At 49.6% G+C, this 16466-nt stretch overlaps 3 protein-coding genes across 3 annotated transcripts; 2 read left to right on the forward strand and 1 right to left on the reverse strand.

The window, feature by feature from the left end:
* The first annotated feature begins 242 nt into the window (after window positions 1-242).
* Window positions 243-1042, forward strand: BJ212DRAFT_184394 (uncharacterized protein). Its single transcript, XM_041342580.1, has 4 exons — window positions 243-262; window positions 310-586; window positions 650-818; window positions 879-1042. Exons 2-4 carry the CDS (start codon window positions 400-402, stop codon window positions 919-921), a joined length of 399 nt encoding a protein of 132 aa, XP_041192988.1. The 5' UTR covers window positions 243-262; window positions 310-399; the 3' UTR covers window positions 922-1042.
* A 7373-nt stretch (window positions 1043-8415) lies between these two features.
* BJ212DRAFT_184847 (SFT2-domain-containing protein) lies at window positions 8416-9478 on the forward strand. Its single transcript, XM_041342581.1, has 5 exons — window positions 8416-8698; window positions 8759-8869; window positions 8920-8946; window positions 9005-9122; window positions 9174-9478. The coding sequence occupies exons 1-5, from the start codon at window positions 8448-8450 to the stop codon at window positions 9324-9326; spliced, it is 660 nt and encodes a 219-aa protein (XP_041192989.1). The 5' UTR covers window positions 8416-8447; the 3' UTR covers window positions 9327-9478.
* Window positions 9479-9486: 8 nt separating this feature from the next.
* On the reverse strand, window positions 9487-16429 carry BJ212DRAFT_1480768 (nucleoporin Nup186/Nup192/Nup205; the record flags this gene model as incomplete). Its single annotated transcript, XM_041340149.1, has 16 exons — window positions 9487-9591; window positions 9648-9853; window positions 9912-10035; window positions 10094-10233; window positions 10289-10363; window positions 10421-10664; window positions 10715-10864; window positions 10924-11045; window positions 11102-11266; window positions 11320-11743; window positions 11806-12311; window positions 12364-13432; window positions 13467-13618; window positions 13680-15716; window positions 15767-16210; window positions 16264-16429. 16 exons carry the CDS (start codon window positions 16427-16429, stop codon window positions 9487-9489), a joined length of 6129 nt encoding a protein of 2042 aa, XP_041192990.1.
* Window positions 16430-16466: the final 37 nt, after the last annotated feature.

Raw genomic sequence — 16466 nt, forward strand, 5'->3', positions numbered from 1 at the left:
CGTCATCACTTTAACTTCGATTTTCTTTTCTTAACCTCCATGTTATCAGTTCTCTGCACAGAGCCGTCCCCACTCGTCAGGCAGCACGCTTCTTCGCCGCTTATTTCGCCGCAGCCCCTCCAATGGCCATGATTCGTCACCGTCCCCTCCTCACAAGTGGGCTCAAGCCCTTTTGAAACGGCGCAGACAAAGTAGTGAAGGTACCGAGCTGCAAGGGTGTAGCTCTGTAGTTATCGAGGTTCCGTATGCGCAGGGCAAACGTGTAGGTTCTTTGTCTTTCTCAGTTCAACTCCACCTAAAATTACGTAGAGAAACGCTTGCGCGAGAGAGAAACGGAAAAGACTATCGCCCTTGAAGAACCCTACTGCAAGGAGCTCACGACCTTCCAAGACCAATGCCATGCAGCAATCCAGCGCAGCAACTCTGAGTCAGACCCAGCCATCTTCACAACCACAGCCGGCTGTCTCCAATTTGTCTACTGCACCTGCTGTCGGTGATAGTACCGCAGCTACAACTTCAGCGCCCTCGCGCCCTGACGTAGTGCTCATACAGGCTGGGCTCTGGGCTCGCTTCTGGCTCTTCATTGGTTGTCTGTCTCCTGAATACCAGGATGGTCGTCATTAATCTATAATTTCCTCGTCCCCTACAGTGATTTCTCACGCACTTCTAGAATATCACACTTTCGCCGATGGGATCTGTCTCTGCTATGTTTCGACCGTCGTTTTTTTGATACGACACGCCAAGCTCTGGATTGGATTGGTATTCGCTTACTTCTCCGTTTATGGTTATCGCAAACTGATTTACTTTGGGGTATTTGCGTGAGCAATCAGACTCAGATGTTTGTGGTGGATCTGATATATTCCCCTACTTCAATGTAGTATCGCAGAAACGGGACTTGGGCTAATTCTTGGGCTGTTGTGATCGCGTCTTGAACGACATGTACGAGCGTCCACTCTGTCGCATCAGGCGTCTCGTCTCGGTTTTGCCTGTTGCCAATATACTTGCTCCCCCTGTCCATTCGCAAACGTTCGTTACATCAACGTGATCAAGTCTCTTCTTCTCCAACAAAGGCACGTACTTGGTACCACGCTTGTGCGTCCTTGCACCGGGTGGGACACCAAGAACCTGTTCTTAGCAAGTTCGAACGAGGGAGTATGATGGTATCAATTCTGTCTGACTGAAAAATAAGGGAGCGTTGATAGATGGAATGGAGTTGGCGATCTCTGTACCGTCGTCGTCCATTTGCCATGTGACATCTGAGTTGTGTGCGTAATCCCAGAGTATGAGAGGTAAGGGCGTCTGCCATCTGATACTCGGGTTTGCATATACGAAATCTGACTCTACGATATCGAATACGCACACCCGATTATCACCATAGACTCTGGAGACACGGGATTGATTGACAATGATCTGTGCGCACATAATGCAGCACGGTAACCTGTTTTCCTGGATCGAGTTTCGGAAGTACGTGAATGTGATCCTGGGCCATCTGACGGCTACCTATCTGCGAGTTCGTCCCCGTCGAGGTTAGCATGCCCCGGAATCTACAGGATGGTCAGTTGAAATCGCCTGCTGCTTCTCGCTGTTTCGTTAAACAACCAGTTAGATAGCGGGCACTAGTATATAGGCCACGCAACTCATCCTCCTATTCAATAGTAGTAGATATTGAGGACGGGCGAGGATGTTTCACAGCAAACGGCCTCTTATCTTCCCTTGTGGTTGAGAACTTGCTATTCATGGACTGAGGCTTAACGGATTGTGATCATATGATGTATGGGCGCTTCAGCTGCACAGCCTATGCTGTGTGCAAGCTGTGAAGCAAACACGAGGATAAGATGTACCACTCTACAACGTACCAGGAAGCAAAGAATTCAACTCTAACTTCACAGAAACGCCCATTGTACCCCGCTATCCACTTGTCGTTGTTGTCTTCGTAAGTGATGATTTTGGAATTTGATGGATGAAAGCTAAGATGGCGTTGCACTCGATGGTAGGAATTCTGCAGCATGGCTTTACCCACCACCAAAACGAAAGAGGCATCAGTAATAACGCCTCGCCAGAAATTTGAAGGACACATTGATGGTGTCTGGGGCGTCATACACCTGCCAGGCGGACAGCGGATCATCACTTGTTCGTTTGATGGCTCGCTCCGAGTGTAGAACTTGGAGAGCGGGAAACAGATAGGAGAAGACTGGAGAGATGGAAAAAGTGCAGTTGAAAGTATAGCATTATCCCCAGATGGGAAGAAAGTGGTTAGTGGGTGTTTGGATGGTGCAGTGAGGTTGTGGGACGTCGACACATGCAAAGTCATCGCGAGATGGACGGGGCACACAAACCCTGTGTGGTCTGTCTGCTGGAGTCGAGATGGTCGGAGAGTGTTAAGCGGATCTTCTGACGGGACTGCAAAGCAATGGGATGTGGAAAGTGGAGAGGTAATCCTTGAACCGATCATAATGACTCGCCCGGAATACAGCCAAGTGTTAGCAGCCGTCTACTCGCCAGACACGACCTTGATTGCAACTAGTGGACGTGGCTATGATGGATCCTGGACTGGAGCACCTGTCGGGTCTTCGATCACAATCTGGGACACAAAGACAGGCGAGCTTGTCGCAACTCTCGAAGGACACATGGACGCAGTCCGTTGCCTGGCTTGGACCCCAGATGGAAAAACGCTTATCTCCGGATCATTTGATAACTCCATTAGAACATGGAATACCACCAAGTGGGAGCAAATCGCGGTACTTGTTGAGCATACTTTTCCTGTCTATACCATTGCAATATCATCGAATGGCCGCATCCTCGCAAGCGCATCGTTCGACAGTACAGCGCGATTGTGGAACCTCGACGATGGACAACCCATCGGTTCATCCCTACAGCATGCACGACCTGTTCAATACGTATCATTTTCGGACGATGGAAAGCTACTGGCAACTGGATGCTCGGACCAAAACGCGTATACATGGGATGTTGCTGCCATTGTTCGAGAAGCGGGACTCGACGACCTTCTTTCGGATCCAAAGGCGAGTTGACAGGCATGTTTCATTGTATTACATTCTCGCAACTGAACGTGCTCTGCCAGGCCAACGAGTTGGCGCTCCATGTACGTGACACATTCATAGAAAGATCTCGTTGTGCTAATATATACACCCTAGTCTGATGCTACACGACGTGCGGTCCAACGACGTCCACCTGCTTATCGGGTACCCCAAGGTTTTTTCGATGGAGTCCCACCAGATGGTTCTCAAGTACGTTCTTGCTATTAGTGTCACTTCGTTTTTGTTCAACTTCGTGTTTCCAGTCCCCTTCACAAAGCGGTCCCTCACTCCTCAGAACCGCAGGCAAGGACACTTCTTCGCCGCTTATTCCACCGCAGCCCCTCCAATGCCCAAGATACGACGCCGTCCTCTTCGCTCGACTGGGCTCGAAACCTTTTAAAACTGCGCAAACAAGGCGGTGAAGGCACCAAGTTGCAAGGGCGCAGCCCCGCAGTTGTCGAGGTTCCATGTGCGCCGGGCAAACGTGCAAGTTCTTTCTCTTTCTCAGTTCAACGCCCCCTAACATCACGTAGAGAAACGCTTGCGCGAGGGAGAAACGGAAAAGACTAATACCTTTGAAGAGTCCTACTGCAAGTAGCTCACGGCCTCCCAAGCCCAATGTCACGCAGCAATTCGATATAGCAACTCAGACTCAGCCATCTTTGCAACCACAGCAAGCTGCCTCCAATTCGCCTACCGCACCTACTGTCGGTGATAATACTGCAGCTACGGCTTCAACGCCCTCGCGCCCTGACGTAATACTCAGACGGGCTGGACTCTGGACTCGCTTCTGGCTCTTTATTGGTTGTCTGTCTCCTGAATACCAGGATGGTCGTCATTAGCATACAATTTCCTCGTCCCCTACGATGATTTCTCGCTCGCCTCTAAAATATCACACCTCACGTCGATAGAGTCTGTTTGTTTGCTATGTTTCGATCGTCCTTTTTCGATACGACACGCTAAGCTCTGGATTGGATTGATATTCGCTTACTTCTCCGTTTATAGTTATCGCAAACTGATTTACTTTGAGTATTTACGTGTGAGCAATCAGATGACGATTCATTAGATGTTTGTGGTGGATCTGATATATTCTCCTACTTCAATGTAGTATCGCAGAAATGGGACTTGAGCTAATTTTTGGGCTGTTGTGTGATCGCGTCTTAAACGGCATGTACGAGCGTCCACTCTATCGCATCAGGCATCTCGTCTCGGTTTTACCTGTTGCCAATATACTTGCTCCCCCTGTCCATTCGCAAACGTTCGTTACATCGATGTGATCAAGTTTCTTCCTCTCCAACAAAGGCACGTACTTGGTACCGCGCTTGTGCGTTCTTGCACCGGGCGGGACACCAAGAACCTGTTCTTTGCAAGTTCGAACGAGGGAGTATGAGGTATCGATCCTGTCTGACTGAAAGGAAAGTACGTATTCAGGTAGTGGAGAATGAATTGATGATATTAGGTGGCAGTTGTGAGGAAGTGTTTGTCTAGGACTGTGGATGAGGGAGCGTTGATAGATGTAATGGAGTTGGCGATCTCTATAGCGTCGTCGTCCATTTGCCATGTGACATCTGAGTTGTGTGCGTAATCCCAGAGTATGAGAGGTAATGGTGTCTGCCATCTGATACTCGGGTTTGCATACACGAAATCTGACTCTACGATATCGAATACGCACACCTGAGTATCACCATAGACTCTGGAGACACGGGATTGATCGACAATGATCTGTGCGCGCATAACGCAGCGTAATCTATTTTCCTGGATCAATTTTCGAAAGCACGTAAGTGTGATCCTGGCCCACGAGACAGCTACCTATCCGCGAGTTCGTCTCGTCGACGTTAGCATGTCCCTGGATCTACCGGGCAGTCAGTGTAAAGCGGCCTGCTACTTCTCGCTGTTTCGTTAAATAACCGGTCAGATCACGGGCGCTAGCATGCAGGCAACGCAACTCATCTTTCCATTCGACAGCAGTAGACATTGAGGACGCACGAGAACGCTTCACAGCGAACGGTCTCTCGTCTTCCCTAGTAGTTGAAAACTAGATAATTATGGACTGAAGCTTAATGGAATGTGATCAGATGATGCTTGGGCGCATCAGCTGCACAGCCCACCATGCTGTGTATAAGCTGTCAAGCAAACAGGAGGATAGGGCATATAAAACCGTACCAGGAAGCAGTGAAGTCAACTCTGACTGGACAGAAACGCCCACTGTGCCCTGCTATTCGCTTGCGCTGTTGACAGTTGTCTTCGTAAGTGATGATTTTTGAATTTGAAGAATGAAAGCTGAGATGGCGCTGCACTCAGTAGTAGGAATTCTTCAGCATGTCTTCACCCACTACTAAAACGAAAGAAAAATCAACGATAAAACCCCACCAAAAATTTGTAGGACACACTGGTGCTGTCTGGGACGTCAAACACCTGCCGGGCGGACAGCGGATTATCACTTGTTCATTGGAAGGCTCGCTTCGAGTGTGGAACTTGAAGAGCGGGAAGCAGATAGGGGAAGACTGGAGAGACGGAATATGTGCAGTGTACAGTATAGCGCTGTCTCCGGACGGGAAGAAAGTGGTTAGCGGGAGTTCGGACGGTGCAGTGAGGTTGTGGGATATCAACACATGCAAAGTCATCGCGAGATGGACGGGACACACACAGGCTGTAAGATCTGTCTGCTGGAGTGGAGATGGTCAAAGTGTGTTAAGCGGATGCCACGATGGGACTGCAAGGCAATGGGATGTGGAAAGCGGAGAGATCATCCTCGAACCGATCAAGACTGGGTGGAGTCCTGCGCACGCAGTCATCTATTCTCCAGACATGGCTTTGATTGCGACTAGTGGATCGGATTATGATGTTATTGAGCTGCACTTCATCAGCATCTGGGACGCAAAGTACAGGCAAGCTTGTCGCAACTCTCAAGGGACACACAGGGGAAGTGATTTGCCTGGCTTGGACTGCGGACGGAAAAACGCTTGCCTCCGGGTCACGGGATGGCTCCGTTAGGACATGGAATACAACCAAGTGGGAGCAAATTGCAGTGCTGGATAAGCACACCCATGTTATCTTTGCCATTGCAATATCACCGAATGGCCGCATCCTCGCCAGTCCATCACGCGACAACGCAGTGCGATTGTGGAACCTCGACAATGGACAGCTCATCAGTTCACCATTCCAGCACACAACTCAAATTGACTGCATATCGTTTTCCGCAGATGGACAGCTACTAGCCACTGGCTGCTTGGACAAAAACGCGTACACATAGGATGTTGCTGCGATTGTTAAAAAAGCCGGCCTCGACGACCTTCTTTCGGATCCAAAGGTGAGTTGACAGGCACGTCTTATTGTATTACATTCTCACAACTGAACGCACTCCGCCAGGTCAACAAGTCAGTACTCCATGTAGGTGACGCCTTCATTAGAAAATCTCATTGTGCTCAACATATGTACTCTAGTCTGATGCTACGCGACGTCCGGTTCAGCGACGTCCTGCCTGCTTATCGGATACCCCAAGGTTTTTTTGATGAAGATCGTTCTCAAGTACGTTCTTGCTATTAGTATCACTTCGTTTTTATTTTTCAACTTTGTGTATCTCAGTTCTCTGCACAAAGCGGCTCCCACTTCTCCTCAGAATCACAGGGAAGCACACTTCTTCATCGCTTATTTCGCCGCAGCCCCTCAAATGCCCAGGATACGTCACCGTCCTCCCCTCTTAAGTGGACTCAAGCCCTTTTGAAACGGCGTGGACAAAGTAGTGAAGCACCGAGTTGCAAGGACGCAGTCCAAGTCGTTGAAGTTCCGTGTGCACCAGGCCAACGTGTATGTTCCTTCTCTTTTTCAGTTCTACTCCACCTAATTTCACGTAGAGAAACGCTTGCGCTAGGGAGAAACAGAAAAGACCGTTGCCCTGGAAGAACCCGACTGCAAGCAGCTCACGGCCTCCCAAGCCCAATGCCACACAGCAATCCGGCACAGCGACTCAGACTCAGCCATCTTCGCAACCACAGCCAGTTGTATCTACCGCACCTGCTGTCGGTAATAATGCCGCGGCTACGAGTTCAACGCCCTCACGTCCTGATGTCATGCTCAGACAGGCTGGAATCTGGACTCGCTTCTGGCTTTTCATTGGTTGTCTGTCTCCCTGAATACCAGTATGGTCATCATTAGCCTACGATTTCCTCGTCCCCTATGATGATTTTTCGCGCTCCTCTAAAATATTACACCTCCTGTCGATGGGGTCTGCCTCCCTACTATGTTTCGAACTCTGATACCACTCGTCGAGGTCCGGATTAATGTATTCATATTCGCTTACTTCTTCGTTTGTAGTTGTCGCAAATTGATTTTACTTCGGGGAATTTGTGTGAGCGATATGACAATCATTAATCAGACATCTGCGATAGATCTGGTATATTCTCCTACTTCCATGTAGAATTGCAGAAACGGAACTCGGGCTAATTCTTGGACTGTTGTGTGATCGATAGCCTGGGCGATCATGTCTATGTAATTACTAATCGCTCTGCCCAACCGACAGCGATCACATCTTAAACGACATGCACGAGCATCTGCTCTGACGTGTCGTCTTGCTTGTGCTTCCTATACTCGCTCACCCTGCCTGTTCGCTAACGATGGCTACATCTATGTGATCGAGTGTCTTCCTCTCTAACAAAGGCACGTACTTTTCGCCGCGCTTGAATGTCCCTGCACCGAGTGGGACACTAAGGACCTGTTCTCGGCCCCAAATGCGAACGAGGGAGCGCGAGGTATCAGTCCTGTCTGACTGAAAAGGGAACTATTGAGGTGGTGAAGAATGATATTGGGTAGCAGCGATGAGGAAGTGCTCGCCGAGGACTGTGGATGAGGGATGGAATGGCGTTCATCAGCAAAACCCTGATTTGGGTACAGCGCCACAGCCACACAGCGTGTCACAGGTCACATAGATTTTGTTGTAAAGGCTCTGCAGCACCACACAAGTATTGATTCTATGTAAAAATGAGTGTGATGTAGTCATAAACATGTATATAACAAGATGGTGTGCTAATAATTATGTTTTATTGAGAAATTGTGTAGTGTGCAGCACTGTACAGCGCTGTACATGGGGGGACCTCGCTGTGACACTGTGATTGCTGTGCAGCGTTGTGCAGTGCTGCACATAGGGTTAGGGTTTTGCTGATGTTGGTGATCGATTGATCTCTGTACCATCGTCGTCTATTTACTGTGACATCTGAGTCGTATGTGAAGGGCGTCTATTATTTAATACTCGGGTTTGCGTATAGGATATCTGACTCTACGATATCGAATATGCACACCTGATTGTCACCATGGACTCTGGAGAATATAAGCAATGATCTGTAAGCGCATAATTATAACGCGGAAGTAGTACGTAAGTAGGCGCAGTTGCCCAACTTGGCGTCGAGCACGTTTCACATGTATAGTACTCTTTCCTTGTGCACACCATCATGCCTTCATCTTCAGAACAAAGCTTCAGATCAAATCTCTCTCAGTTCCGCTGGGCAAGAGGCGTCACAGACGACTCTCAACAAACACAGCAACCACTCCCATCATCAAACCCATTTCTCCCGCTTCTACAACGCCCTAGCAGGTGACTATATCCCTCTCAGATCCGATGAACGCTCCAACGAAGACGAGGCATGGTTTGCTCTATCCCGTTGGGAGAGGTACTGCGTTTAAAACTTACTCATACCACCACTCTTCTCAACGCAGACTCAAATCTCCAGACTGCTCGGGTTTGGTGCATCCTTGTTAGGCGCAGCAGTCTGCTTCTTCGTCGCTTTCATGACCCTCCCTTTCATCGCCCTCAATCCCGCAAAATTTGCTTTGGCATTTAGGTATGCATAGGCCTTCATTCTTCATCTTCCGGTCGATAACTCCCTCGCAGTTTGGGGAGCTTGCTCGTGATGTTCGGGTATGTCCTGCCTACTCCGTGTCGATCCGAGCGGTCATAACTGATTATCATATTCAAGTTTCTCAGTCCTCATAGGACCATTAAACCATGCAAAACATTTAATTTCAAAAGAGCGACTACCATTCACCCTCGTCTATTTCTCAAGCTTGGGATTGACCCTCTATTTCTCCATCAGCGTGAGTCTACAGTCCTTCACCTTGAGACTCCATTTCAATAACTCCTATTAGGTTCACTCGTACTTGGGTTCGCTACTAGCAGGTGTCGTCCAGGTAGTATCTCTAGTAGCCTATGTCTTGGCGTACTTCCCAGGAGGTACACAGACATTACGCTTTGGTGGACAAATCGCTCTTCGTGGAGCAGGAAGCCTGCTACCTTTCTGAGCAACAGTGATGACAAAAACCCAATCAACACGACTGTATCCTCACATACAATACCTAAATCTAGTGCTTGCTCCTTATTCATTCCCACGACGTCAATCAATCAATCATAGGCGCGGTGGGGTACTTTTGAAAACAACAAACAATGACAACAACAAATGATCTACTCCAGAGCCTCATGCAACCCAACCGTGTCTCTCAACCTCCGCGACATAATCTCAATATATCCTTGGTATGACTGCCACTCACTTCCCAGCGTATCCACCGTCTGACAGGAACATCACCATCATTAAAAGTCAGACGAGTTCAAGCTAGCGAACATACCAAATCCAACGTTGATAACCTCGCGAGAGCACCAATCAGTTTTTTGCCCGCATTCGCTTTGAACGAATCAGAGTCCGGGGGTGGAAGAAGCTTGAGAGTGCTCTTCATATTTATGACCGGCGCCGAGGTTGCGCCGCTCGACAAGTCGCGCTCCACATAGCTCACGAGATGACGCCAGAGCAATAGTAATACCATCTCAGTAGTGCCTGTGTATGCGTTCGTGAGTATTACCCAGCAATATTAGTATTTCGAGACAATTCTCACCGAGCATGTTTTTAACCTCATCTTGAGCCTCGTTCCTAAACCGCTCATACTCTCTGAATATCAACGACCTTTTCTGTGCAATGTCTAGATCTTGGAGGAATGCGGGATCAGACACGCTGACGATCTGTGCAAATGTAATGTTCAAATCTCAAACAACCCTCGAGAAAGACACGGAGACGTACGTCTTGAATGTTGTCCACTCGAATATGGTCTCGTGAAGATAGTTCAGCAGACAAGTCAGCAATCTGTTTCAACGTCTCTGAAAGATCGTCGCAGAGTCCACTCAGCGCCTCAATAGCATCGCCGACCGTCGGTATCGTGGCTACACCAAGCCATATAAGCAGGCGAGGCGTGACATAGAGAAATTGACTACATACCTACGAAACGAGACGACCGTTCATCGTGTCGAGGAACTGTGACGACAGGAGAAAGCACCAGTGTAATCTCAGGCTCTACAATCAAAAGAAAAAGGTCAGACAAGCGCTCAAACCAAACATCAACCAACTAACCAGTGAATTCACTCGCAGTCCCAAGGTACTCCACGATAGCCTTGAGGAGCAACCGTTCTTGGCGCCTCAAACTCAGATCAAATTGACTAGTCGATCCCTGCCCGGATGCAAAGACGCTAGCTCGCAAAACCTCTGCGTCCGTCTGAGGTTTGATCGCTTGACTCCAGCTTCTGTTTCCCAAGCACCGCGCAGCAAGGCCTAATACAGCGCCATGAATACCACCAAACCCGGAATTCGTCGACATCTAGAACATCGATCATCAGTGGCGAAGCATATGCATGAACGGCGGCTTACCAGCTCAGATTTTGGAACGAGCGTCAGGACGCTCCTGCTCAGCGACACCACGAGGTGGATTTCTTGAACGATTGACAACCCAATCTCTTCAGAATCATTTTTGAGAAGAATGATGATCGTTTCTCGATGGCTTGATAAAAAGTCGAGTGCCTGGTGACAAGTCAAAGTCAATGCACATCCACCAGACAAAAGTCAGAAATCAATCGTACCTGACTACTCGCAGTAGCATGCTGAGCTCCCAAGGTCGTCAACATCGCAGCAACGAGCTGAAGTGCCGGCATGAACAGCTGGTGATATCGCTGAATCGCCGAAGGCAAGAAAGAGTCCTGGTCTTTATAAAACAACTCAGCACGTGAAACCCCTCCGAAGGAGACAAGGTAAACATACCCATAAATGACTGATCCGCTTCTGGTCTCGTATCCAGAAACTCGCATTGACTCAAGACCGGGAAAATTCGAGCTTCAAGTAACCGTTCTGCTCCCGGTCTCGTTTGTGCCATTCGTATCAAGAAGGACATCTTTGACTCGTAAACATATAGAGGATTTAGATCGTCTGCATCCACTCTCTTTAGTTCTCTTCGCAATACAAGTGTACTGCGCACGTACCTGGGTCTGGTTTGAGCACATACTGCATTTGCGACTCCGCTTCCTTCAGTCCCTGGACAAAGTTCGACAAAATCCCATAGCGAACCAAAGACGTAAGGAGCATGCGGGACTTGTCCGAGCGGCACAACTGAGCGAGGGAGTCCAACAACATGAAAGCGACAGTCTTCCAAACTTCAGTGCCATCGATTGCGTCCCGAGATATGATCGTGACCAATCTCTCGAGCACATTTTTCAACGCAGCCAGCGTACCAAGCTCTAGCGCCGATGCATTCGTCGCAGGCTTTGGCGTCCCGCGCATGGATCGAGAATCATTTAGGGATAAATCATCACGCGAAGAGAGAACAGAGAGGGACATCGACATTGACATTGACATCGATAACGAGTGCTTCCCAAACGCCTCCAGTGACGCATCTCCCGAAGATCTCTGGTCACTCCTCCAATAAGGTGGAAGTAATTGATCAAAGAGGCGTATAGGTTGCCACGGACCAATTCGGAACGGTTGTTGTCCAGGATGCAGTCAAGGATGCTGCGAAGAAGCGCATACAGTCTCTCTGCAGGCAAAGAGCCTGCGTCAGTGTCTCCGCCGGCGGATTGTAGCATAACTTGGTGACGTCGATCTTCGCGTAGCTTCGTGATGCAAGACAGCACTGCTTCCGAAAGCAGAACTGCGGTAGGCTCCTGGATGTCGGAGGAACGAATTGCAGTAGGTAGAACGTGCAATAAGTCAAAGAGCATGTTCTCGCGCCTGTCATGCGGCAGACGCTGGAAGCACTTCGTAAGGGTGATGTCCAATACCCTCCACCACGCTTCATATCCGGTAGCAACAGCAAAAGCAACCTCACGGCGATGATTCTCGATTGCACAACTCTCCAAGACGTACGAGGTCTCAGCGTTCAATTTGTCAGCGTGCGCGCTATTGGTGATTCGGCCTTGGGCGTGGAGGGAACGTCGAGCGAGAGTCAACAGGGACAATAGCGAAGATCTATCAACGACTTTCACACCCGGTGCCATCCACACGGATGCAGGACTGGAGGTTCAACTGACCAAGGAGCTCCAGGTCGACAGGATGAACGGTTAAACTGTCTGACCAATCAAAGCCGAGGGACTGCACGGACTCGATGATCCGAAGATGCGACTGGCCCATCTCCTGGAACGGCTGCAACGCATCCACATCCCATTCGAGCACATCCTCGCCAACCATCGCCTCTGAGCCAAATATGATTTGCAAAACCTCCAAAACGCCCTTGTGGTGGCCTTTGCGGGTCAGGACGTGGAGATCAAGCGATACTAAATCTAAGATGCGAGAGCGTACGCCCATGAATGATCGCAGAGCTGATACGCTGGTGATAACGCGAGAACCATCATGATATAGGACCTCGATGACAGGCTCCTCATGCGTTTCCGGGGCTTTGGAAGGTATGGCTGCGAGATGGCGGGCGAAGAAGTCTTCTCGCGTGCGGAGGTACCGCATGGTGGCCTCTGATGTCCGTGGATGCACACAGAGTTGATGAATGACCTGATAGCAGCGCTCTGCCAAAGCAGGGATAGAAATGAACAATGGATCAACCTGATGCGCCAGTCGACGTTCACGTTCGCGTTCTTTGCCTTTGCTGTGCACTCTGGGGACGCCAGCGTTGACAAGATCAAAGATGACGTGAGCACATGTTCTGTGCACACCCAGCGCGTGTGGATCTTGGATTTGATGCTCGTTTTCTGAGCCACCGTACAACAGGAAATGGCCGATGGTGGGATATGGTCGGTTTGATCGCGTGTTCTGGATGAGCAATTCAAGGATGGCAAGTCGTATCGTTTGATCGAGTGATTCTTGTGCTTCTCTATCGGGAGCACCAGCGCCGGTCACCTGTTCAGCTTGTGTTTCACTAGCATCCACATCGTCAAATGACTCGACGCTGAGTAGTTGCTTGAAGCCACTGAGGACACGATCCGAGTCATTGCTACGCTCGACGAGGGTGGTTAGGTTGTTGACCGACGACGACAGTTGCGTGACAATCTTGACAGCGAGAAGGACAAGCTCGGGGTATGCAGGGTACACCACATACGCAGCAATCGCAGGAATATGCTGTGTGCCATACGACAACGCTTGATCAAAACGCTGTATAATATGATCGAGCATGAGCGACGCCGACAAACTGTGAGCCATCAAACTCCGTGAGGAGCGGCACGAGAACGTCAAGGAAGATATCCTGAATATCTAGAACGCGGTGGACGATCCGCAAAACGCGCACGATCGTATTCTTGAAATGCGGTTCTTCATCAGCAAAACCTTTCTCAAAGCCTTCTACGCCATCGACGATAGTACGTCAAGATACTGGTTTGCAACAGTGAATTTGTCAGGAGACGCTGCATTATGTCATATCCTGGATGAACGAGGAGGGGGACAACGGCCTCTCGCTTCAAGACGACATCTTCACCTGACGAGACCAACAGCTCTAGATCGTAGCTGGCAAGGACTCGCTCGACGAAGGATAAGCACAAGTCATTCATTTGCCACCTATCTGAAGGTCGCCTGTACTCTCTCCGGGGGATATTAGCGAAAACATTGTCGATGACGAAGGATATGTAAGGTCCGATTCCAGGAAGACGGTATGGTTGACCAAGGGCATCAGGAATGGTGTTCAGTGGCTCCGAATCTGTGATGAGGTCCTTCAAGGAAAGGCGTTTGGGAGTGTGGATGAGGGTGCCAAGGAGATTGAGAAACGGAATCGTAGCAGGATAGAGCTTGTGAATAGCTTCAACCTCGTCCAACTCCACCTCAACGCCCTTAACGGGATGCAACACTCCGCCAATACGGGAGGAACTTGCACGGACGTTTATAACCTCTAGCCGCTCCATCAACGTCCATACCGATCTGCATATCTCCACTCCAGCAACACCCGCTCCAGGTTCACAAAAAGCTGCTAGGGCGTCAAAAATTGCTCCCTTCAGCTCCAAGGGTATCCCAAGAGGTATCAGCGAGACCAGCGTTGGAATAGCCCTGAAGTGCGTGTTTCCCGAGACCGCGAGGCGGACAGCGACTGAGCACGAAACCACCGTAGATAGAAGGCGGAGGAATGATTGGGCAAGCAAAACATCATTGGGTCCTATTACAATCTGTTTCTGCTGCTGCTGTTGGGAGGCAGCTTGAGACTCGGCGAAATGAGATGACCTGAAACCACTGAATGATGTTCCTAAGTTCTGTTGCGGAGGTGGGTGGGGCTTGGGGCTGGAGGAGGAAACTGCCCAAGATTCTAGCAGAGCGAATATGAGCGTCCAGGACACAGCCGAACCAGCACTGTAGTGAGATGAGCTGGCTGCGAGGCTGCTTCCCGGTACGACTTCTACACCACCTCTAGCAAGGAAATTATATGCAAGCTCGCTGCATTGTTGGCCTTTTGCTAAACCAGACAACATGTCGTATAGCGCAGTGGTCATGACAACATCACGAGTCTGTGTGGACCATACTGCCCACTGAAGGAAAGAAGGAAGCCTGCCTGCGTTAGTTTCCGCGATCTCCAGGTACGTAAGACGATGGGTTTCAGTGAGTGGTGTAGCCCCCCAAAACTGCAGAGCTCGTTCGGGAGGAAGTATGGAGTATAGAAGACCTATAAACGAGTACAGCATGGCGATGTCGTTGCGTGGATTTGCTTGAGAGTCTGAGTCTTGTCCAGAATGTGTCACCGACCGGAATAGACGTGCACTGGCGAGAACGATATCCTCTTGACGTTGTTTGATTTTGCGTAGCTCCGAGGATGCACATGTAATCACCGAGCGCACCAGCGCGTCGCAAGCATTCAGAACGGCCAGCTTAAAGTCTTCATGAGGCGGTTCTCTTAGTTGCTCCTGCTCGGGCATAAGCTCAATGAAGGCAGCGAATGAGGTCGCTGGTGAACTCCTCGACAACTGGATAAGCGCTGTGGTGAGGTACGTAAAGGCATCGCCCTGGACCGCATTCCAAATCTGAGTCTCCAGCTCTGTAGTTTTGAAACCCTCCCTGGCCTCCAGAGAGGGGTCGCGGTGACGAGTCTCGGTTAAGAGGAGAGTCCACTTTAGCAATACAGTTGCTTTTAAACCTGTGTCCTTCCACTCCGTATTGCGGGAGAGCTTCTGCTTCATATATGTTATCATTGCATTGTCTGTAGCTAGGCGTTGGCGATTCTTGCCACCGACAGACGAGGGGTCCACCAAATCAAAGGCAGCCAGAATAGCGGTCAAGACATAGAATGTCATGGCGTCGTTTGGATTCACAGATAGCCAATCGAGGGAAGTGCGAATGTCAGAGACTGTGAGACATCCAAGACGAGCAATCTGGAAGTAGACAGTGGCAAGGTATCGTCTCTCGTATTTGAGTGAGTCGCAGCGTGCACTGAGGATATCATAGCCCAGAGTGGGTGAACCACCTTTGACAATGGTTGATCAGAGACCAACAGCACAACGAAGCAGCACTCACCAGAAGGAGCTACAGTATTGCTCACAGCGCATTGTTTTGCTTGTTGCGCCCGCGCAACTGTGTTCCCCAAGTTCTCCAACTCTTTGAATATTCGTAATGCCAGCGACACCTCTCCTCCTGGTCCCTTCGCAGATAGAACGAGATCCTGCCTAGCAAAAGCATCTAGCCGTTTGTAAAGTCGCGGTGCATCTGGCAACTCAGCCAACTCTGCAGCCTCAAAGATGTAACGCAGACAGTCGACCAAATGACGTCGTCTTTGATGAAATTCAACGACCGTGGCTTCTATGCAACCGACTGGACCGATATTTGGGTTTTCGGTCATGACAGAATGCAGTATACTCGCGATGTATTTCTCGGAGGACTTGAGCTGCTGGGCAAGGAATATTGCCTGCTGAGCAAAATCCGCATTGACGGCAAATGACCTGCCATTGATCGTGATCCGTCCTGCAGATACGCATTGAATTTTACGCGTTGATACAGATTGGCAAAGCACTCACCACTTCGCAGCTCTTGTTGTTCCTGCTGACTGCTCTGTCCTACCTCAAACAGCTCAAGCAGCCTCTGCTTGTGCATCATGAGTTCGTCAAAAAGCTCTTGCTCTCCATGTCCACGAGAGCTGAGACATGTCAAAAGCACGCTTCTGAACCGCGATATGGACTCCATAGCGCAGATCAAGTTGTTTTAGACGAGCGTTTCGTTG

Source organism: Suillus subaureus, assembly GCF_016647635.1.
Source record: "Suillus subaureus strain MN1 chromosome Unknown BJ212scaffold_16, whole genome shotgun sequence".
NCBI lineage: Eukaryota > Fungi > Basidiomycota > Agaricomycetes > Boletales > Suillaceae > Suillus > Suillus subaureus.